This window comes from Sphaerodactylus townsendi, linkage group LG04, assembly GCF_021028975.2.
Source record: "Sphaerodactylus townsendi isolate TG3544 linkage group LG04, MPM_Stown_v2.3, whole genome shotgun sequence".
Taxonomy (NCBI): domain Eukaryota; kingdom Metazoa; phylum Chordata; class Lepidosauria; order Squamata; family Sphaerodactylidae; genus Sphaerodactylus; species Sphaerodactylus townsendi.
Genome location: NC_059428.1, coordinates 26497180 through 26520007, shown reverse-complemented (window position 1 = coordinate 26520007; position 22828 = coordinate 26497180). Strand labels below are relative to the sequence as shown.

The following is a 22828-nucleotide window of genomic DNA, read 5'->3' as shown; positions in this document are numbered from 1 at the left end:
AACACATTTCAAATCATATTTAAAAGCCACGGTTTGTGACAGAGGACATACAATATGCAACCAGGCTGTTCAAGCCCTGACTTGGACTCACTCAGGTTGGCCTGATCGCATTGAATCTCAGAGGCTAAGCAGGATAAGACCTGGTTAGTAACTGGATGGGAGACCACCAAGGAAGGCCAGGGCTGTTGTGCAGAGGCAATGGCAAACCATCTCTGTTAGTCTCTTGCCTTGACACCCTATGGCAGAGGTGTCCAACTCTGGCGCTTCAGATGTTCATGGACTACAATTCCCATCAGCCCCAACTGGCCATGCCAGCAAAGGCTGATGGGAATTGTAGTCCATGAACATCTGAAGCGCCAGAGTTGGACACCCCTGCCTTAAGGGGTTGTCATTAGTTGGAAGTCACTTGATGGCACTTTACACACACACTCTCTCTCTCTCTCTGTTTAAAAGAGAAAGGAGAGAAGATCACTCCAAAGGAGGAAGGTGTAAGAGTATATTTAGGACACTAGCTCCCAGGTTTTTTGTTTTTAAAAAAGCTTTCAAGGAGCTGGCAGTATGTTCTGGACCATTCTGGTGCAACAGCAGCAGGCAAGCCCTTGCCTTATATCTGCGGATAGTCAACTTTCTCTTTCGGGTCTCACTATTTTGCTGGAGCAGAGAGTTGCACATCTGGAAAACCTGCTGCATGACAGCATCCTGCCTCAGGTCATCGCGGCCCTTTAACAGATACAAGAAAGACAACAGGTTAGGAATGTTCCTGGCTCAGTAAGTTGAATGCTAGCACAAAAAAATTCATGTAGCAGTCTCATTCTGTGCTCTTTTACTCAGAGGTCCCACTCAAGTACCATATATACTTGTGTATAAGTCGACTTTTTCAGCACATTTTTAATGCTGAAAAAGCCTCCCTCGACTTATATGCGAGTCTTATACTGTATTATAAGGTATTTGCTGTATGTCATTAAAGGGTGCTAAAGAGCTCAAATTTTCCTCATAAGGAAGGAAAGCCTCCATTTCAATTGTTGAGGCCTGTATTTCAGGAAAGGAAATGCTCCATTTCAGGTATGAGAATGTTTGTATTAATTGCTGAGAAGGGGATATTGTGTTTATATTTCTTTTGTTGTAAGTCTGGTGAATGTTAAGGGTCATAAGGTGGGATCACATTGTCAAAGACTTGAATTTTTCCTTTTCTGAAAATATCCCTCTTAAAATCTGAGTTGGGTTACATTTGGACATACAGATGATGATGAGGAATCTAGTTTTGAAGGATTTTAACTCTTGTATTTTAGCTTGGTTGCTGATTGAGCTAAGGTTTTTGTACTGTTAAAGTTATTGTTGAACCATATTGTTCTCATTTACCCTCTTTTCCACTTAGAGCTAGTTTACTGTTTTTCTTTGAAATAAATATTCAAAAACATTTAACCTACTGATGCCTCAATTAATGTAATTTTATTGGTATCTATTTTTATTTTTGAAATTTACCAGTAGCTGCTGCATTTCCCACCCTCGACTTATACGTGAGTCAATAAGTTTTCCCAGTTTTTTGTGGTAAAATTCGGTGCCTCGACTTATATGCGGGTTGATGGTAAATGAAACTCACTCTCAAGAAATTATCCTTAGGATGACAGTCTCAAACAGCACAAAATACCTCCATACAATACTAAAGGCAAGAAAGTGTGGTGACTATTGTTTATTGTCATTTTATAACTTGGTTCTCCAGAACTGCTCAGGAGCTTGAAAATACAACCTATTCTATTTTCTTGTTTCAAGTGCCAAATTAAATTTCTTCCTGGTTTTGTCAAGAATGTATCCCTACTATGTTTAAAATATTTAAGACTGACTTTTCATTTCATATCACATCAACTGGCTACCATTTTCCCTGTATTTCCCTTCACAATACGGAAATACCTTGAACTACAATGGGTATCAAAAAGAAGATTCAAACTCACACAACTATATATCTTAGAATGCCGTCAACTGGGGTGGCAGAAGCCCTTTTTTGCATGCACACCCGGGTTAAATGATCACTAAGACAGGGACGTAGGTATAGATTTTTAATGAGGAGAGTTTGGGGGCGGGGCCACGCCCCCACCTGCCCCTGGGGCATGGCCACACCTCCCCAAGCCCCGGCCCCAGTGCTTATAAAAGCAGCTCTCCGAAGTCAGGGACAGCAGACTCCGCTGCCCTGCCCTCCCCCACCCCGCCACCAGTTGGGCTCCCAGCTGGCAGCCGGCAGCCCCTTCTGCCCTCCCCTCCAGGCAGAGGTGTAGCTAGGGAAAATGGAGTCCAGTGCAAAATCTGAGCCCCCCCCCCCCCGGGCGACCGCTGTGATGCTGGAATCCACCCCCAAACAGCATCACTTTCAATGGTGTTTAAACTAGAGAACCCAAATTCTCCTTTTAAATCCACCTTAAAGGGAGAATCTGGGGTCCCCAGTTAAAACAACATTGAAAGTGATGCTGTTTTGGGCTGGATTATCCCCCACCCTGAAACAGCATCACTTTCAGTGTTTAAACTGGGGACCTCATATTCTCCCTTTAAATCCATGCTGAAGGGGGTGGATTTAAAAGGAGAATCTGGGGAAATTTTGGGGGTGCCTGCTGTCAGGGGTGTAATTATTAAGCTAGCAGCAACAAACTTTCAGGGTATCTTTAGGAGTCTCTCCTGATGATACCTCCCAGGTTTGGTGAAGTTTGGTTCAGGGGGTCCAAAGTTATGGACCTTCAAATGTGTAGCCCCCATCTTCTATTAGCTCCCATTGGAAACAGTGGGGGATGGGGGCACCCACTTTGGGAGTCCATAGCTTTGGACCAGTGGTGGGATTCAAAAATTTTAGTAACAGGTTCCAATGGTGGTGGGATTCAAACAGTAGCGTAGCGTCAATGGGGCTGGGTGGGGCACAACGGGGTGTGGCCAGGCATTCCGTGGGTGGGGCATTCCTGGGCGGGGCTGTGGCAAGGATGCAGGGTGTGCGTGTCCCAGGTGCAGTTCCCCTTCGCCCCGCCTCTAGATTCAAATAATGACTGTTTAAAGTATTTAAAAAGCAATATACCGTATGGTAGTGTATTATTTCTTTTTTATATAATTATATTAATTGATTTTAAATAATAACATAAGGAGAGAAACCAAAAACTGTTTACAATTGTTAACATATTACAAACATATCTAATTGTCTATCTCTCTCAACCCCCCAACCCAACTAAAACATCCTATATTGCCTCCCTCCTTCCCATATTTCCCTCCCTCCCTACTTTTTACTTCCCCTTCAGTTTCCTATAACTATCTATTCCACTTGAAAGAAAACTAAGAGGGAGAGATCCAAAATCCTTAAGTAGTTTAAACTCCTCTCTTTCCAATATAAATTTCAAGGGGAAAAAAGAAAATGAAAAATCTTTACCTATAATACTTTCCCAACCTTTATACCAATGAACAAAAAAAAATAGAATTACTATATATTGTATTATTTTATACAGTTCATACACACATGGGAGCGTGCCATGGGAGGCAGGGGGGCTGCAGGGGGCCCTGGGGGGCGATTTTGCATCCCCCACTTGAAGAGATTTGTTGTACCCAGGGACAGAGATTACGCCCTTGTCCCTAGTGGAGTTAATCATTAATAACCAGTTCTCCGAACTGAGAAAATTTTAGTAACCGGTTCTACCAAATAGGTGCGAATAGGCTGCATCCCACCTCTGCTTTGGACCCCCTGGACCAAGCTTCACCAAACATGGGTGGTATCAGTAAGAGAGACTCCTGATGATACCACCAAGGTTTGGTGAAGTTTGGTTCAAGAGGTCCAAATTTATAGTCCCTCAAATGTGTAGCCCCCATCTTCTATTAGCTCCCATTGGAAACAAAGGGGGATGAGGGCACCCCCTTTGAGAGTCCATAACTCTGGACCCCCTGAACCAAACCTCACCAAACCTGGGCAGTATCATCAGGAGAATCTCCCAAACAATCCCTCAAAGTTTGGTGACGCTAGCCTAAAAACTGTGCCCCCTGTAGGCCGAAAACAAAAAAAACACTTAAAAAACAAAAAACCCACAGAGGGCGGAGCTTCAGACATTCAATGCGGGAAATTTGAACCCGAGAACCCACCCTTATCTACATCCTTGCTCTAAGGCCTACTTCAGAAATCATGCTATCTAACTGCTTACCTTGCTTCAGCAACTTGAAGTGCTTTAACTATGGCTTACGTCTGAAGACAGACAGACGTCTGAATATGACCTACCAAACTGCACAAGAATAAAAAAAGGAAGACAACTTTCTCAGTTGGTGAAAGGACACTCCTCTAAGAACTGCAGTGCACAGAACCCACCTTGACAAGTTGTCTTCTCTCTCTCCCATCTGATCCGACACAGTCTATTATTTTTGGCAGATTGACACCTCCTGCTAAGCGAAACTGAGGTTTGAATGACCTCACTGTGACCAAATTTTCATACTTTCCACTTGGATCCACCTAAAATTGTAAATATTTGCAGATGCAGCCATGTCACGTTGATCAACTACGTCGTTCAACAGTAAATTTACAAGGTAGTTTACAGCATAAAAAGAAACAAATTATGACCCATTAAAAGTAATAATAAAACACAACAAACTATTGTTGTAAGGACACTGTGTCTCCAATTAGGCAACATGCCCAGCAGAACCTGTTACAATTCATTCCATTCCATGAGCATTAATGCCCTCTAATGTGACTATGTGGGAACAATTATTCAGGAAAGCAAAGGTTTATTTACCTTAATTTCCAAGGTAGGTACCACAACATCTTCTAGATTCTTTAGTTTCATAATAGGCTGATCAGATGGGATACTTATACCTCCTGCATTAATGACAAATGCAAGCACTAAACACTTATATGCCACGTTAACATCTTGTCTTTTGAAAGGTGAGGCGCTGGGCTCTTGACTATGAAGAAACAGCTTATTTTTTTATATTTATTTATTTATTTATTAAACTTTTATACCGCCCCATCCTCCAGGGGCTCTTATAACATTTCCCTCTCGATATTAATGAAATTATTCGAAATATCTCAGTATCACCTACGGATTTCTTCTACCAACCATGGGTACATATGGATGTACTGGCATACTAGCACTTATTAATGTACAGCTAACTAGTTAACTGTGTCCCTATACTAGTTAACCATCCCATTAAGAGGTAAGTAAAGCACCTTGATGGAAAAGAAAAATACTTTTCACAAAATCAGTCATCAATATATATATATGAATGTTGTTATCTTCAAGCTACTATCAGGACTGCTTTTACCGTAATCATGTCACCCCCTCCCCCAGTCACTTACCTCTCTGAGATTTCCAGGGACTTGCATCCAGGTTTGCTAAAATTATATAAGCATCACAAAGCGCTTCGGTGCTTCTCACCATGTTAGCCCTTTGATGTTTGATCTTGTTAATTATATTCCTAGCAGCCTCCATTCTATCCTACAGAATCAAAAAAATGGAATACTATTTAAAATGCAAATGGTACCATTCCACATATTTCAAATTAAAGTCAGCTAGCATTGTGGGGAGTGGGGGTGAGACGGGACAGGAAACTGGACAGTTGGATGCTACGCGATCTTGAACAATATGAAAATCAGTAACTGCAACAATGACCATGCAGGTGTGTAACATGTTCTCAGTACGGAGCTACTGCATGGTTGAATTAAATTACAAAAAAAATTACAGCAGAATTCAAGTACCATGTCCAATGGGGAAATTTCTTTTGGCGCATTTTTAGGTAGTCTGCTTTGCCTTGATGCTTCTGATTTTGTCAAATGTTCGTCCTTGTCAGCATTTGCTAAGGCCAGGATTATAAATAAACTGTGATGTGGATGATCTAGAGAAATCCTTGCTAGAAGCTATTAGGAAATATAAAACATTGGAAACGTAATATATGTGAAACGTCACCTGTGATCTCAGCGTCGCAGAAAACATCAAAGGCTTAATAATAATGTTCCACGTGATTTAATTCTGTATTAATCTTGCTTTATACAACCCAAATTAGCACTTTACTGCACAAACTGTAAAATGTTACAAGAAAAATACACTTTCATGTTTTCGATCTGAAAAGTGATACGAGCTGAAAAGCTCAACTATATGAACAATTACTTAGCCTTAAGTCCTGAATACATTAATTTTACTATTGATTTTTTTTACTTTATCATTACTATATAGCATTTTAAGAGGTGGACTGAAATAAAATACTTTTAAACATTATCAATAAAAGCAGTAAAACTAGCAGCAGTAACCATACTCAATAAAGGCATCAATAGTAAAAATGTTGAAAAATTCATTACAGCAATTAAAGCCACAAGATTTTTTAAAATATACCAAATCTAAGAAGAAAATGACATCCAAACCAGTCAGCAAAAATGTACACAGGCACATGCATTCTATTGCCTGGGTAAACAGAAATGAAATCACCTGGCACCTAAACCTTAGAAATGAATGTGCAAAGCAGGTAGTGCAGCGGAAAGAATTCTACAGATAAGAGCCACTGCCGAAAAGACCTTATGACTTGTGGCCACCGATCATAAGAACTCATAACAGAGCCATTAAAATAAAGCTCAATGCCTGGGCAAACTTATATGGCAAAATAAGGCACTTAAGGAGATCCAGCCTCTTTAGAATGTGATAAATAAGCATGAACCCTTTGCACTATAGTCTAGATTGGGGGATGTAATTGTACCTCTCTATTCTGAATTGGTTAGATCTCACCTGGAATATTGTGTACAGTTCAAGAATTGAACCCCACAATTCAAGAAGAATGTCCTGAGAGAGAGAGAGAGAGAGAGAGAGAGAGAGAGAGAGAGAGAGAGAGAGAGAGAGAGATGTATATATATGTATATATATGTATATATATGTATATATACACACACACACACACACACACACACACGCACACACGCACACACGCACACATATACATATATATACACACATATATATATATACATATATATATACACACACACACACACACACATATATATATACATATATATATATATGTATGTATATTTATGTATATATATATATATATATGTATGTATGTATATATATATATGTATATATGTATATATATGTGTATGTATGTGTGTGTGTGTATATAGATAGATAGATAGATAGATAGATAGATAGATAGATAGATATAGATAGATAGATAGATAGATAGATAGATAGATAGATAGATAGATAGATAGATATAGATATATATATATAAAAAAGAGTAAAGGTTCACAAAAGGGTCATCTTCTAAGTTAGCAGAAGTTTGCAACCCCAAGGCCAGAGAAAGTCATTCTAGGGGCGAAGGAACAGTTAACCTTTAACATGATTGGTGAGTTCAACTGTAACTCTAGACCAATGAAAGGCTGATGCCAGGGTGGGGAAAAGTATCCAGTTGGATGTATAAGCAATGCTTTGTATATGCTAAGTTCAGATAGAGACTGAGTTGAATCTAAGTTCAGAGAGTGTGTGTTGAACTTTGTTCTAGCTGAAGAGTTCTGTATAGTCTCATAGTCTTGTATAGAATAGACTTGTGTAACCTTGCAACTGCTAAAGTAAAACCTTCCTATGGAAAGAATATCTTGCGTGAAGAGTATTTTTTTCCAAGTGTGCGAGAAGGTTGCAGTGAGTGCAAGAAGACTAAAGACCTTCTCATCTTACCTGAGTAGCTCCGCTTTAAACTCTGCTGAAAAAGGATACTGACAAGCTGGAACAGGTCCAGAGGAGGGCAACCAAAATGGTAAAAGGTCTGGAATCCATGCCCTACGAGAAGACTTAGAGAGCTGGGTATGTTTAATTTGGTGAATAACAGGTAAGAAGTGACCTGATAGCCCTGATTAGATATTTGAAGGGATGTCATGTTGGTGAGGAGCAAGCTTGTTTTCTGCCGCTCCAGAGACTAGGACCAGGAATAATGGGTTCCATGTGAAGGAAGAGATTCCACCTAAACATCAGGAAAAACTTCCTGAAAGTAAGGGCTGTTCAACAGTTGAATGCACTACCTCGGAGTGTGGTGGAGTCTCCTTCTTTGGAGGTTTTTAAAGGGAGGCTGGACGGCCATCTGTCAGGAGTACTTTGATTATGCGTTCCTGCATTGCAGGGGGTTGGACTTGATGGCCCTTGGGGTCTCTTCCAACTCTATGATTCTATGATTCACTGTGGTCAGAAATGACCTGGAAGTCTGCGAAGCTCTAGCCCAGGGGTAGGGAACCTGCGGCTCGAGAGCCACATGTGGCTCTTCTGCCCTTGCACTGTGGCTCCACGAGTCGAGCCGCCGGCCCCATCCTTGCCTGCCCTGCAGGCAGCAGGGCGGGCGCACCAACTGCCCACGGTCGGCTACAGCCGCGGGCTTCCCCTCTCGCCCGCCCCGTTGGAGCGGGGTGGGCGCTTTCCCGGTGGCCGGCGAGGCCGAGCCGCCAGCTTCATCCTTGCCCGCCCTGCAAGCAGCAGGGCGGGCGCATCCATGCGTTTCTCAGAATGAGCAGAGTAAAAGGTAAAAAAACCCCTATATATATAGTGTTATCTTTATTTTAAATGTCAAAAAAAAATTTGCGCCTCCAAGTGTTTTCTTTTCCAGTGGAAAACGGGTCCATATGGCTCTTTGAGTGTTAAAGGTTCCCTACCCCTGCTCTAGCCTCTAGTGAGATCTACTGGAGACAAAGAAACCTATCTCTTGTGAGGAAAGCTCTGCCGGCTGAGTCTGCACAGAAAGAATGGGGCAAAGAGGTAATTATACCAGACACTCATCACTGCCCCAAAGTAGGCCTAAAGGTGCTCTTTCACTCATGTTCAGTCATATTCAATTTGTGTTTTCTCCCAGTTACATTCCAGTGGTCTATAAACCCATTTAGTTGGTCATAGGACTCTGAAAACCAGTCAGATGAATGGGTTTTTTGAAAAGAGGGAAAAAAATGACGAGAAAGTGTATCAACTCCCCAATTCCAGAGGTAGACCAGAGCTTTTACCAGAAATGGCAATTACAACAACTGGAAACTCTTCTGTAGAACACACCTAGTCTAACTACAAAGTATGAATATGATTACAGCAACTGTACACTCAATTGCACTCCATGAGGCTTACTTCCAAATAATCATACACCCAACCAGGATAGGCTTTGGTTGCACTTCATGGCTTGGATCCAGTGGAAAATTTTTCACTTGCACTAGAGCTCTTGCGCAAGCAGAAACACACTTGCTTTCCACTTCTGCAATGTATTGAATGACCCTCCCTGTATTTTCAGGAACTGGGCCTAGCAGCCTCTTCATTCTTAAAATGGCCCCCTCAAAGTATAATATGGGAGATGGAGAAGATGGTTGACCTTCTTGAGGTTATTAAATCCTGGAATTTTCTTCCCAGTAGTAGCTCTTTACAAGTTCTACATAGTGGGTCACTATAAGAACATGACAGCCTACGAGTATCACAGAACAATCCTCAGATGCATTCCAAGTGGAAATGGCTGAAGGCACAAGGTCTCATGCGGTCCCTTCAACAAGAGAAGCTACACAAAGATCTCGTTTTCATTTTGCCCAAAGCTGAATCCAAGCCAGTGTATGGGTTTCTAACTTTTTAAGAAATAAAATGACCATCTTTTGAAGATGCTAAATCACTTCTAACTGCAAAATAAATAAAAAATCCACTACAATATAATGTAAATATCCTTGATGTCTAATCAAGCAAGTGTACAATTAAGTAACAGTGGTCTATTATGGAAAAAAAACCTATATTTGCATGTCACAGGAAAGAAAGGTTATATGGTTGAAGATCAATTACGTCATTCAGAATGTGATGAAATCCTAGTCCTTCCACCGCCTTGGTTCCCATTCTAGCAGCCAATTGGTACATCAGAGGCAAAAACTTGTAAGACGGTATTTTCTCTCCCCCTCTCTGTTGTGCCACAGAAGCACATGCAATAGAGACAGGAAACAAAGGGAACAGGAGAAAAGAATTAATATTTAAAACACAGCACGTATGTGCAGATGTCAGTGCATTTCAAAACTTACTTTTCTACATAAGTTTCCAGCAGCTCCATCCAAAAGGGGGAGCTGAATCTGCTGGTCGGAGTGGTGGGGGCCATGCCAGCAGATTTGCCCTTCCTGGGGCACCTGCCCCAGCAAAGGAGCAAACATGCCAGTGTGTGGCCTCCCCAACCGTTCCTTGTGGTGGGATGAGGTGCTGGACACCGTGCCAGCATCCTGTGCCCCTGCTGTAGTGGGGGCGGTCCAGGACCATGGCCAGAGCCTTTCGGCCATTGCCCCTGTTGCGTTGGTGTCCGGGGATTAGGATTTACATCACCAAAAAGGTGGCATAAGTCCATTAAGCCCAATGGCATGGATGAACATGTTCCTGCCATAGCATAAATAGCAAGACATATAGGAACAAGAGGGAATGGCCTCCTCCCCCACCCACTGCTGGAATCCTGTTTCTCCCCTTCTCTCCTTGTCATGCCTGCAAAAGAAGGCAGGCACAATTATCACCCCACTGAAGCACACATGCACGCACACACACTCCGCCCTAGTCCTGAACTCTACTCTTTTCCCCTCACTTGCAGCTCAGTCAGGAAGGGGGAGAAAATGCCTGTAAAAGGCTAAGGGGATACAGGACACAGCAGTGAGCTTAGCTCCTCCTCATGTAGAGAGCTCATATACACCTTAGTTCTTCCTCTTGGACATTCCCTGGCAACCACTCTCCAGTCTGCCTTTTGAACCAGATTGAGATAAGACTCCCGTCCCCATCATAAAGGGAAAACCCACAAAACATCCTCTGAATGAACACATTCATGTGGTCATTCCCATTAACATGACATTTTCCTCTTTCCCATTTGGGGAATCTCCCCTTGTGGCAGCAGTCTATCTTTACCAAGAGTGCAGACGATATAATTTGCAAGAATGATATAGAAGTTGCATAAATGTAATACCCCCCCCCCCCCCGCCATTCTTCCATGATAGAAGTCAAATTGGTACCTGTAAAATTTTCAGGGTGAATACCACCCAGTCAGTCACCATACACAAACCTGTTGTGTATCACGTGCTCACCAATCATGTCCTGTGATAATAGCAAACTCACCCTTCACCAGATATTCATATACAAATACAGGAGTCGGAAAGCTACAGAGGAGCTAACCTTAATCATAGCATTGACATCGGCAACTCCGGAGTTCTCAAGCCAGAGGGAACAAAGCCGGAAGATCCACAAGTCATACTCTTCTCCACTAAGCAAACAGCTGATGTAGTTTTCAACCGCTTTGCATAGGAAACGTTTGCGATCTTCTTTCAGTGCCTTGATCGCACGCTCATCAAGTTCAAGCTCCCGTTGAACTTTGATTGTATATCTTATCGACAAAGATTCAGAAATAAAATAGTTACATTCATGGTATGTATCCAGCCACCCACTGACATCATGGAATAGGACAACCTTTCTTCCCAGGACTCTGAGACCCTTGAAATTTTGGCCCTTTCTGCACGGGCCGGAATCACTGATTCTGGTCCGGTAAAATATCGTGGGGGGTGGGGGGGGGATGCTTTGCACAGGCGGCGCTGTGAATATGATGCAGTGCCGCTCTTTCCCTCCCCAAACAATGTCTTCCAACCTCGCTCAGGGAGTGAGGTTGTCAGAATACACCGGCTTCCACCAGTTGCCAAGCGAACGGCAGTGGGTGGAAGCCGGTGTATTCCCTGCGCCGGCCCCAAATGCCTTCCTACTTTGTCCGGCATCCGGCGCTCTTAGGAGGCCAGGGGACGCTCCTCCTAGCCTCCTCCTAGCCTCCGTCGCTACAGTCGTCACGCTGGCCATCCTCAGAGCGATGGACGGCCAGACAAGGTAGGAAGGCATTTCGGGGCTGGCATCGGCATTAATCATGGCGATGCAGCCCCACAAATCTGGCCATGCAGAAGCAGCCTTTGTTTCTGGTGGTCAGCAGAGCCACAGAATCAGCACAGGAGCTCAAGTGAGGGTCTAAAATGGGGGGGGGGGCAACCATCAGAATTGCTAATTCCTTTCCTGAAGACTAAAGTGCCATTAACTCTAAGATCACATCCATTCCACCAGCTATATGTTTAGCTTGTTTTTCATTAGGGAGCAACATGGCAGTCATCTTCCGTCAACAACACCTCAATTAAGAGATCTACCTGTTAATTTGAATCTTATGCTCTCGCAGTAGGCCAACTTCTGCCTTGGCTGCCATTAACAAAGCTTGCTTGTTTTCAAACTCTGAGGATTTCATGTAGTTTTCAATTCTTTGATACTGAGTATCTGAAAAACGAGCTAGAGACAGAAACGCCTTCATTTTCCCACTCTTTAGTTCGTCACTGTGGTCACCACTTTGGCTTCCAGCGACTTCTACTGCCTAGAAAGAACATTAGAAAAACAACAGTAACCCAGGATGGCTATTTAATGGTTAAACAACAAGCTGACTGTATAGATGCAGATAAAATACCTTAAAAACTATACCAAATATATTATCATTTTCTTGGATTATTTTCCAAAATTGTGTAATTAGAAGTCATTTACCTTTTCCAAGTAACTCTGCATAATGACTGTAGGATTTTCCAAACAAGTCTCTGCTAACCAGCTTCCAGATAATCTCAAACATTCTGTGTAAATTAACTTCAGGTTTGGGTCTTTTTCAACCTTAGAAGAAAAATAGCATTTAGACTATTAACAGTTGTCCATAAGGTAGTGACCTGGCAATAAGCAATGATACTCCCTTCATTTTTTATTAGGCCTGGCTACATATATTCTGGTCCTTTTAAGCACTGTAGACTGATTCAAGATGAGGGATTCAAACAATCAAGTCAACAGAATATAGAGCATTACCGTGAACCAATCTTCATCCAATTTCTTGATCAACTTCTTTAGGATACTCAATGCTAAACTCGTTTCCTTTTTAGCCCAGAACACCTGGGCTTCCTCCAACTGCCACTCAGACACCCCATGTCTTGTTGGATTGTACTGTTTAATCTGAAACATCGATCTCTCTGGAAGCTGAAAAAAATAATAATTGTTCAGTTTTTTCTCCTTTTTTTGACGTTGTGGTCCATTTGGTTCACATTTCTGAAATCCAAAATCCAATTACACTATGTTACAGTTAAAATTCCATGTGCATATATACCATATCTAGTCAAATGCCATCCAGAAACCTGTCCCCTCAACAACTCAGAAGATCCAGCATGTGCATTCTATTGCTGGCATTCAACCAAAATCCAACCCTTTACTATTTGAGTCACAACCCATCCTGGATCCTAATGTCAGGACCAGGCCTGTCAGTGCCCCGATGTCTTGCTGTGTAAGAATTGCAAATGTTTTCCTGTAACTGCTTTTCTGTTTCCCTCTTCCCTTCCTGGCAACTCCCTGGTGCCAGCTCTCCTGCAAGAAGGTGCGAACGGTTCCCAGGTTCTTTGAAGCTCTGTAGTGCAAATGTTGTAGAATTTGTAAGGCACATTTGGTGTGGGACAAATGGGGGGGGGGGGAGTTTGAAGGATATAATCTCTGGATTTAAGCTGGAGAGATTAGATTCAGCTTTCTATTGTTACTCTACGCATTGTTAGAAATAAACTGCTTTAGGACTTTCCTACGGTCTCTGTTATTTCCACGTTCAAGAGCCTGACACCTGGTACCATTTTTATGAAGCACAAGACTGTACCAGCAGCACAAATAATTATTTTGTGGCTGCGAAGATCTGGATGTAAGAAAAATCTAGACCCTACTGAGAACACAGTCTGTAAGTATATAGTGGAGGATATGGATAATAATAAACACCTCTATACTTCAAGTAATTAAAGCCCTTCACAATCATTATAGCAGTAATGTCCATAGCTGTCCAGGATTACCATCCCATATTGTAGTGGTGGGTTTGAAGCAGGAGTCAGCAGCCTGCTGAACCCACCTAGCAATTGTGAGACTGAGATGTGATGTGAACTATGGATTTTTAGGCCCACAACTCACACTCTATATCAGCTACAGGGCTAGTGGGGTGTATCCTACCAGCTGGCTTTCTGTTGGCAAAATGCATTATTCACTAACCTTTCTTTTCCCCAAAAAGGCTCCTACAGAGAAACAACTATGCCAATTACAGGTGGGGGAACAGTGAGACTGGGACCAGACCCCTTCTCACCATAGCTTCAGCAGAAAGCTAGAAGGATCCAATTTCTGCAGGCAATAGGAGCAAACCGATTCCCATCTTCCATGGCAAACAAAGATCCATCTTCTGTCCTAGGCAATCCCCTGTCCCCTGCAGCAGCATTTGGGGGAACATTTTGCCCCCCAGTGGGAGATGGAGAAGCCATGCTCCTGTCAGAAATTCTTCCATGAGCAAAGATTTTAACAGGATCCAACGCACTATTTATAAATTAATTAAGATATACTTGCCGGCAGGTACTCTGAAAGCAGGCCTATATTTGAGTCTAATACCTGTGTGTTTTTGGCCACTCGAGCCAATCTTGATAGTTCCACAAGATGTTTGGTGAGGGTATCTTTAATGCATTCCACTTTGGTGTTCTCATTCTCTTTCTCGAGCAGGACCTCCAGAATCACTGTGCGTAGAGCCATAATAGGCTCCTGGAAACTGAAATCACTGTCCTGGAGAAGCTGGGACTGCCTCTGCCACTTCATATACAGATGATTCAGTTGCTTGTTAGTAAAAGATCTGGAACAGAGATGATATGAAAGAAAGCAAAGAGCTCACACTGAATATTAGTAAGTTTTTTACACAAAGGTACAAGGATACAATTTTGAGGAATGGTGCTGATTTCAAATGACAATTCAGGAATCAAAAATTTTATGCTTGAGGCTTTTACTAGCCTTGCGGAGAAGCAATGTATTGAGCACTATTCGATAGAAGAAAGATCGTCGGAGGTTCTTTGAGCCGGAGCGTTCATTCAGACCTCTGAAATGTGCACCAAACTGGATGAGCCAACAGGAAAATTTGTATGAAGAGGAAACTGGAGTCCTATAGATGGTTCCTACAGAACCAATCAGTGTTTGGGTGGAACTGATTGGTTCCCCACCCTGGGACATGGACAATATATACCCCACTAAACATTCCCTTCTCACTAGACACAGTGTGTAACACACTTCTTTCTGTGATACACCTCTGAAAATGCCAGCCACAGATGCAGGCGAAACATCAGGAACAAGATCTTCCAGACAACGGCCACACAGCCTGGAAAACCCACCACAACCAGTTGAATCCGGCCGTGAAAGCCTTCGACAATATGCTGACTAATGTTGGTTCTGCCCCTGGGAATGCCCTGGCTCAGCCTACCCCACGCTGGTGTCCATTATGGACACCAATGCAACTCTGTGACAGCCCAGACTTCTGGGCCCACTTGCCGCAGAGCTATGGAGAGCATTTGTTCTGTGAGCTGGCAGGGATACCCCTTGTGCCCGGGGGTGGTGGTGGTGGTGGTGTGTGTGTGTGTGTCAAATGCACCAGTGTACCCCCCTCCCCAATCTGGATTGGGATTGTCTGTTTGGGATTGGCCAGAACATGACTTGTTTGCCATGACCACCCACTCACTCAGCTCCTCCCCTTTCCTGGTAAAATAAGAGTGTTTCCCCCCACAAACCAAGGTTCTAAATTAAACCACGGTGTAGTCCAATCGGTGGGAAGGAAAACAACTCTAATTTGCCCAATTTGTGCCTGCAGGAAGGTCTGTGTTGGTGTGGTAAACAAAATATTTGTGCCTGCCATGAACAGAGGTCTGAACGTGGGCAAGATGTTAGCTAAGCAGCAAACATAATCTATCAAAAGGGTAAACAAAACCTATCAAACCTTGCACTACTGAAACACACACATGCAATATTTCACTACTTGATAGGTTTTGTTTACCTTTTTGATTTAGACTGTAATATTTATTCAAAAGTATAACGAAGACATGTAGAGTCCGATCTGTGGTGATGCACAGGCATCTTGATCTGAATCTCTGAATACAACTGCAGAATGCAAAAAATGCAAAAGTTGTACAAAGAGTCTTGAACACAGTTTAATAGGATGATCCCAAACTGTGTTCAGGACTCTGAACACTGGCGAATTTGTGCATTTTGCAATCGTTTTCATTTCTGCTGGTGCAGAATATTTTGCAGTTTTTACATCTTTGAACACAACATAACACAGTGAAAGCGAAACATTCAAAGAAACGACCACATACTCAGAGAAAAGTCGTCCGACGTGTTCCAGCTCTCCTATGGTCTGCAGTCTGCAAAGCGTTGGCAGTAAAGAATACACAGACTCCAGACCACCTTTGGACAGTTCTTCGACTTCCTTGACTCTATGAATTGTAAGAAACAGTTTATGTGGACTGCTATGCTGTTTGCTATCAAAATACTTTTAAATAGCACCAGAAAACAAAGGATTTTGTGCTGCAGCCCACTTAATATATTCATGCACTTGAGACAAAACAGGTTTCAAGAGGAGAAGGTGCTGCGGCTCAGCGATATGAGTTCCAGGTTCAATCGTTAACATCTTCCATTAAAAGATCTAAGGGTCAGTCAGGAAAGATGTTTGCCTGTTTTGAGACTCTGGAGAGCTGTTAGCATTCAGAGCAGATAACACCGAGCAAGATGGGTCAGTCGTCCGAGTCACTATAAGTCAGCATCCGTTCAAAATTTCTCATATGAAAATAAAATTGGGCTGGAACGCAAACTTTTCACTGATATGACGTCTGACTTAAAGAGCCCTGTAAAACTAACCAGGGATGCTTATTGTGTGAAATCTCTATATAAACTTTAATTGGTTCCCCTGAGACCATCCCTCTTGGTGACATTTTGATATTTGCGTAGCTTAACTTTATTTTTGTCACAAATTCAAAAATAAAGGCCTTAATCATTATTCAGATGGAAAACTCATTAGAAACTGTGCAGAGAAGCGGCTGGTTTTTGCATTCATCTCCCATTAATATACTTTGTGACATTTAAGAAAACAGAAGAATAAAAGCCTAGAATATATACAATAGCATTTCATTTTACAATAGCACATGCAGTAGAGATACTTGCTATTTACCTGGCACACTTTAGTCTTTCGTAAAAAGTAGGAAATTCCTTGTCCCTTAAACACTGCAGAGCATCATACACAGATTCATGGTAGCCTCTTTCTCCCATCTCATCTCTTAAAAATGAACAAAAAAGATATACAGTTGTACACAAACATTTAACTGAATGTATTGTCGAAGGCTTTCACGACCGGATTCAACTGGTTCTGGTGGGTTTTCCGGGCTGTGTGGCCGTGGTCTGGTGGATTTTGTTCCTAACGTTTCGCCTGCACCTGCGATACACCTCTGAAGATGCCAGCCACAGATGCAGGCAAAACGTTGGGAACAAAATCCACCCGACCACGGCCACACAGCCCAGAAAACCCACCAGAACCAATTTAACCAAATGTCTAAAAGTAGCCTTTAATTGGTATACTGGCTGCCATTAGGTCTCCTTCAATCCTAAGCAAAGTGCCAAAAGCTCCCAATGAACGTGCCTTGAATACAGCTTTTAATTTTCAGCATGAAATAACTGTAGGCTAAAATAAAGTGCCATGGTTAAAAAACATTGGCAGGGTTTGTATTACTTGACAGAAGAGATGCTGTCCCACTGCATATTCCTCCAAGCTGCCTGATAACGAAGCTCTTGCAGTTCCATCGAGGATTCAGGATTATCCTGCTCCAGTCCTTTTAAGTAGACGGAAAGGGTGTCACACAAGCCAAAATTCTGCAAGGCCTACAAACAGTGAGATAAAAGGTGAGCCGCTGAAAAATAAGGTTTGAGTCATGAAGATACTCCCAACATTACTGACTAAACAATACTGCATACTACTGAGACTTGTGGGACATCTGAGGTATGGTGTTTTGGGTCAACAACCTTTGTTGCACCGACAGACTTAGGCCGTTTCCGCACGGGCAGAAAATGACGGCCTGGAGACGGTAAAAACGCCGTCTCCAGGCCGCCATCTCGGCGACGGGCGAGCGCAGCTGCAGCGAAAGCCGCTGCCGTCGAGCCACTTCGGCTATTCGGGCAGCAGCCGGCGAGATTCCCAGAACGCTGGGAAGCTGCTCTTCTTCCGAATAAGCCGCCGCGGAAGCCAGCTGCCGAGCTTAACGGCATGGCTTCCACGCTTCCACCACTCGGTATCTTCCATTGTACCTAACTTCCGGCACTTCGCTGAGGCCTGTGGGACACGCCTTCGGCTGGCTTGCGCCGAAAGTAAGCAGGCACGCGAGGGGATCAGGGCGCGGGTCCCCAGGCCTCGCGACGCGTCGAGGCCCAGGGACAAGCCAGGTCAGGGCGGGCGCCAAGGCGCTCACGCTGGGCGCTTCGGCTGCCCGTTTTTTCCTGGGACCGGCCCATGCATGACGGTCCTTAGCGTCTTCGGGTCGGGCGCCAAAAGCGCCGAATTCCAGCTCGCTTTCCGCTTTTCCGTATGGAAACGGCCTTAGTGTTCAGGAAGGTGTTAACATAAGGGAAGAGGAGTACAGTTTTGGTGTCTGAAAATTTTAAGCGGTTCTGATTGCATGGTTTATTGTATACATTGTACTATTTTACTATGCTGCTTTCTAGTTTTGTCATCCAGTTTTATTGCACTGTATTACATTGCATTTTTAAACTTCGTAAATCTGAGAAAGGCAGACTAAACAAGGAAGCAAATTCAATAAAGTCAACCAAGCTATTTCATACTGGTCAACCATAACATCTAGTGTATTGCCTACTGGACAATGGTAAGAATGAACAAATATACACTGCAACACTGAAAAAAATATATATAACGCCAGGAGGAGACAAAACCAGCAGCATAAAACTCAAAAGACCTAGCAAGACAAAACTGCTGGATCTTCCATCTGAAAGAGAGAGTGCTATGAAGGCAGCCACCACTGAAAAAGTACTATTGTTCAAGGATGACAACCTTGCTTCTTCAAGGTGACGGCACCTGCAGTAAAGCTAGCCAATTAGAATATGGGTGGTGGTGGTTGGAAGAGAACAGATCCTAGAGGTTTGCAGGATATTCATATGAACTGAAATACTCACTCAAACCAAGGCCAATAAATGCTGCCACAGAGGAAATATGGTGCCATGAAAACTCACCTAACACTATCATAGCCAATAAAATCTGAATGCTATTTAGCTCCAGGTTTGCTGATACCAGGAACCTAAATCATTTCAGTGACCTATTAGCAGCTTTACGGTATGAAGAACTACCTCTATTATTCCTGCTTGCCGCGTGGCAGGTGGAAGGCTTCTTTCAAGGTCATAGGTGACTAGGGCTTTCCCCCATACAGCCTCATGCTCGTAAGTTCTTATCCTGTTACACAGCAAGAACAATGAAAAGATTTAGAACACTGAGCCTTCATAGGTTCATTCATATGATTTCATCTTATGATATTGGAGTTTTGCATGTTGGTTTGAGAAAGCACGTGATTAAAATGTTTTTAAAAGGTAAGATAAAAGAGAGATTATCTAACAAAACAGATACCTGGCTAAAGGCTGCAACATTCTGCCTCCACCACAGCCATAGAGACTATCTGGCTCTCCTATGCTTCTGTAGATATCCATGAGAAGGTCCTAAATCCAGCAGAAACAATAATTTTGTCAGTTTTTACTTCTAGTACACCGAAAATAGTCAACCATTTAGGGAGCAAATTCTGAGACAGGCACTACAGACATCATGCAGTTATGCTTCTGTGTAATAATGAAACTACTGTTAACACCCAAAAGTAAATGATCTAAGCAACAGCCAATGCTACTCGGCAAAGTACCTTTGAAACAGAAGGACATTCAAAAAGATACTGCAATACTTCACAAGAGGGACTGCTGGCCAAAGAATCAAAATCTTAAGTTCCATGGGGTTTGCTTGAGGACCTCTGGGTTCTAGTCAGATGCTATGATCATAGTGGGCAAATGCAGCAACATGTAGATTATGTCACACATGAGCAACAGGCTACAGTCAAGGCCTTCCTTTAGCTCCTGGAGCGCTAACTGAATTCAAAGATATGCTGCAGATTATAATGACCCCCTTGAGCACACTTCCTAGTACTTCAAAATCTGGCAGGGCCTTTTATGCTAGGCACAGTTATCCAGAGATCAATGGGGACGCACTACTGCAATTTGGCCTGATGAACTTCATTTCCTTGTTAGACGTTTTAGAAACAAAACTGTTGTCGGGAACACTACCACAGATACCACGTCCCAAAGCCTTACTATACCTGCAAGTTTATCCCAGTCTCTTCTTTACTCTTCTCACTCAAATCTGTAAGTGTTAAATTCTGACTTCCTTCCTCAAATGTTAAGCGTTGAGCTGCTTTTGAAGAAGACCTACAAGGAGGGAATTAAAATAAAAACAGCAGATGGTAGAGAAGAGAGCAAGGCTCAATGGTAGAGCATTGGCCTGGCAGACAGAAGGTCCCAGGTTCAATTTCTGGCATCTTCAGGTAAAAGGGACAGGTAGCAGGTGATGTGAAAGACCTTTACTTGAGACTCTGGAGAACCTTTGTCAGTCTGATGAACCAATGACGTGATACAGTACAAAGCAGCTTCATGTGTTCGTGTGTAGTGAAAGGTGAAGGATATACACTATTTTTATGCTTTCATAAAAGTAGCTATACCCTTTCCCACTGAAAGATGACAATGTGGTCGTGCGTCCTTCAGTGGACGTCGAATGTGCGTGCGACTGTTTGTCAAAGAAGCACAGATTCTCCTTTTAGATTAAAGAATTGTATTTAAGTGCCGGCTTAGTCAAAACCATTACGCTCGGCATTGTTAAACACAGCACTTTGATAAAAGAGCATTTATATTGCTCTGGACAGCTATTAGCAACGCTTTCGTTTTTTACAGTTGCACCCTCCATTTTGTTACTCCCAGCAGCACAGAGCCTAAAAATGTTGCTGATAGCCATCCAAAATGATATAAATGCTCTTTTATCAAAGTGCTGTCTTTTACAATGCCGAGCGTAATGCTTTTGACTAAGCCGGCACTTAAATACGATTCTTTAATCTAAAAAGAGAATCAGACAAGGGAGGGAGGGTCTCTTTTATCAAAGTGCTATGTTTAAGCAATGCTAAAGGTTTTGACAAAGCCAGCGCTTAAATACAATTTTTTAATCTGCAAACAGAATTGGATGTTGGGTGGACCGGCGGGGGGGGGGAGGCAGGCACGAGGTCCCACAGAGCATTGCAATGAAAGGAAGATCCAGGAAGATGTGGTGGACTAATTCACATATTTCCTGGCATCTTTCCAGGAGAAAGGTTATAGATATCTGTCTAAGCTATGGCACTAGTAATCTGCAATTACATGAAGGCCTGCCACTCACTTTCCTAATGCAAACTGAATAACCATATTACTTTTGAAAGCGCATGGAAGATGAGAAAGTCTCGACCCATCAGTTTTGGAATTCATAGCTTCACTGGAGTCAGTGGCGCACTGTACTGAAAATGACGGGACAGAACTTGCTTGATGAAAAGTTAAAACTTTTACAGCTATCCTATTTTCAGCATTAGGAGGGCATTAGTGAATGACAAACGGTACTTTTTTCTAAGGCAAGAAGCACAACTCAAAGGCAAATTCATTTCATGTGAACAAATGTTAACCAATATATCAGATGAACAGGAATAGGTTGCATTTAATAAGGGTACCTTTTCTGCTCTTTGTTCAAATTTATCTTGTCTGCATAGATTTCTACGTACAGCAAAGCCGTGAAATGGGCTGCACAGGACTGGGCTGTCATGGCAACCCGAAGGTAGTTTAACTCGAGCCAGAAGCTGTCTTCAAAGACCGTACTGGAAGGACTCCTAAAAGCATTTAAAAAAATTCCAATTAGATATATTTGCCTAACCTTACAAGATTGTTTTTAGCAGAAAGGGGCCCATATTATAACTTTTGCCAGTCACTATTTAGTCAAATATTTGTTAGTTTAATGACTTATTTTGGAAAAAAATAACTTGCTGGCAGACCAAGAGGAAAAAACCTAACATAATTTTAAGCGAGAACAAGCTTGCTATTTTAGAATGATTGGATGCTAACAGACTGTAGAAGTTGCTTGAATGTAATCTACAGGACCATTCCAGACTAAACACAAAGCAATTTTCATTAGATATTTGAATGATTCCTAAGTACGCTCTCCCCTCCCCCAATAGCAACAGTTCTTGATCAAATGGGTTAAGCTGAGCACTACAGTATGACACAAATACAATAAGAGAATACAAACAGCACAAAAATTAAACACACCTCTTTTGCCGCCTTAAGCAGTCAACCACAGCAAGCATTGCCCGTCGAGATATTTTATCCACACTTCCACAGACAAGAGTTTCTGAGTCTATGTGTTAAAAAGCCAGGATCTATTACAGTAATTCACATTATGGATTATCAGGGAAAAACCCACACCCCTCTCCAGTTTTGCTTTGAAAGCTAAAGTGCTCTGGAATCCTTATTTCAATTCAGCTTTCAATTCAGCTTCACGCAATGTGTGATTGGTGTTTGGAATATGCTGCCACAGGAGGTGGTGATGGCCACTAACCTGGATAGCTTTAAAAGGGGCTTGGACAGATTTATGGAGAAGTCGATTTATGGCTACCAATCTTGAACCTCTTTGATCTGAGATTGCAAATGCCTTAACAGTCCAGGTGCTCGGGAGCAACAGCCGCAGAAGGCCACTGCTTTCACATCCTGCATGTGAGCTCCCAAAGGCACCTGGTGGGCCACTGCGAGTAGCAGAGAGCTGGACTAGATGGACCCTGGTCTGATCCAGCTGGCTTGTTCTTATGTTCTTATATTTGTAAACATCATCTCAGGCACTTCACTGATACAACCGTCCTACAAAAATGGAGACTTCTCCACAGCCTTTAAAATTAAGGCTT

General features: G+C 42.7%; 1 protein-coding gene across 2 annotated transcripts in view; it reads right to left on the bottom strand.

Moving 5' to 3' along the window:
- The window catches only part of ATM (ATM serine/threonine kinase), a 71258-nt gene that overhangs the window by 4550 nt on the left and 43880 nt on the right, over positions 1 to 22828 (bottom strand). For both annotated transcript variants that reach the window (XM_048493888.1, XM_048493887.1), the window contains exons 38-56: positions 22200 to 22287; positions 21608 to 21763; positions 20183 to 20291; positions 19453 to 19541; positions 19179 to 19281; positions 17557 to 17705; positions 17002 to 17106; positions 16151 to 16270; positions 14412 to 14646; positions 12819 to 12986; positions 12513 to 12632; positions 12131 to 12348; positions 11127 to 11334; positions 9777 to 9890; positions 5702 to 5860; positions 5303 to 5441; positions 4740 to 4822; positions 4319 to 4459; positions 604 to 720 (exon numbers count right to left, since the gene is read on the bottom strand). In XM_048493888.1, the coding sequence (XP_048349845.1) occupies positions 604 to 720; positions 4319 to 4459; positions 4740 to 4822; positions 5303 to 5441; positions 5702 to 5860; positions 9777 to 9890; positions 11127 to 11334; positions 12131 to 12348; positions 12513 to 12632; positions 12819 to 12986; positions 14412 to 14646; positions 16151 to 16270; positions 17002 to 17106; positions 17557 to 17705; positions 19179 to 19281; positions 19453 to 19541; positions 20183 to 20291; positions 21608 to 21763; positions 22200 to 22287 (2621 nt within the window). The remainder of the gene's footprint in view (positions 1 to 603; positions 721 to 4318; positions 4460 to 4739; positions 4823 to 5302; positions 5442 to 5701; positions 5861 to 9776; positions 9891 to 11126; positions 11335 to 12130; positions 12349 to 12512; positions 12633 to 12818; positions 12987 to 14411; positions 14647 to 16150; positions 16271 to 17001; positions 17107 to 17556; positions 17706 to 19178; positions 19282 to 19452; positions 19542 to 20182; positions 20292 to 21607; positions 21764 to 22199; positions 22288 to 22828) is intronic.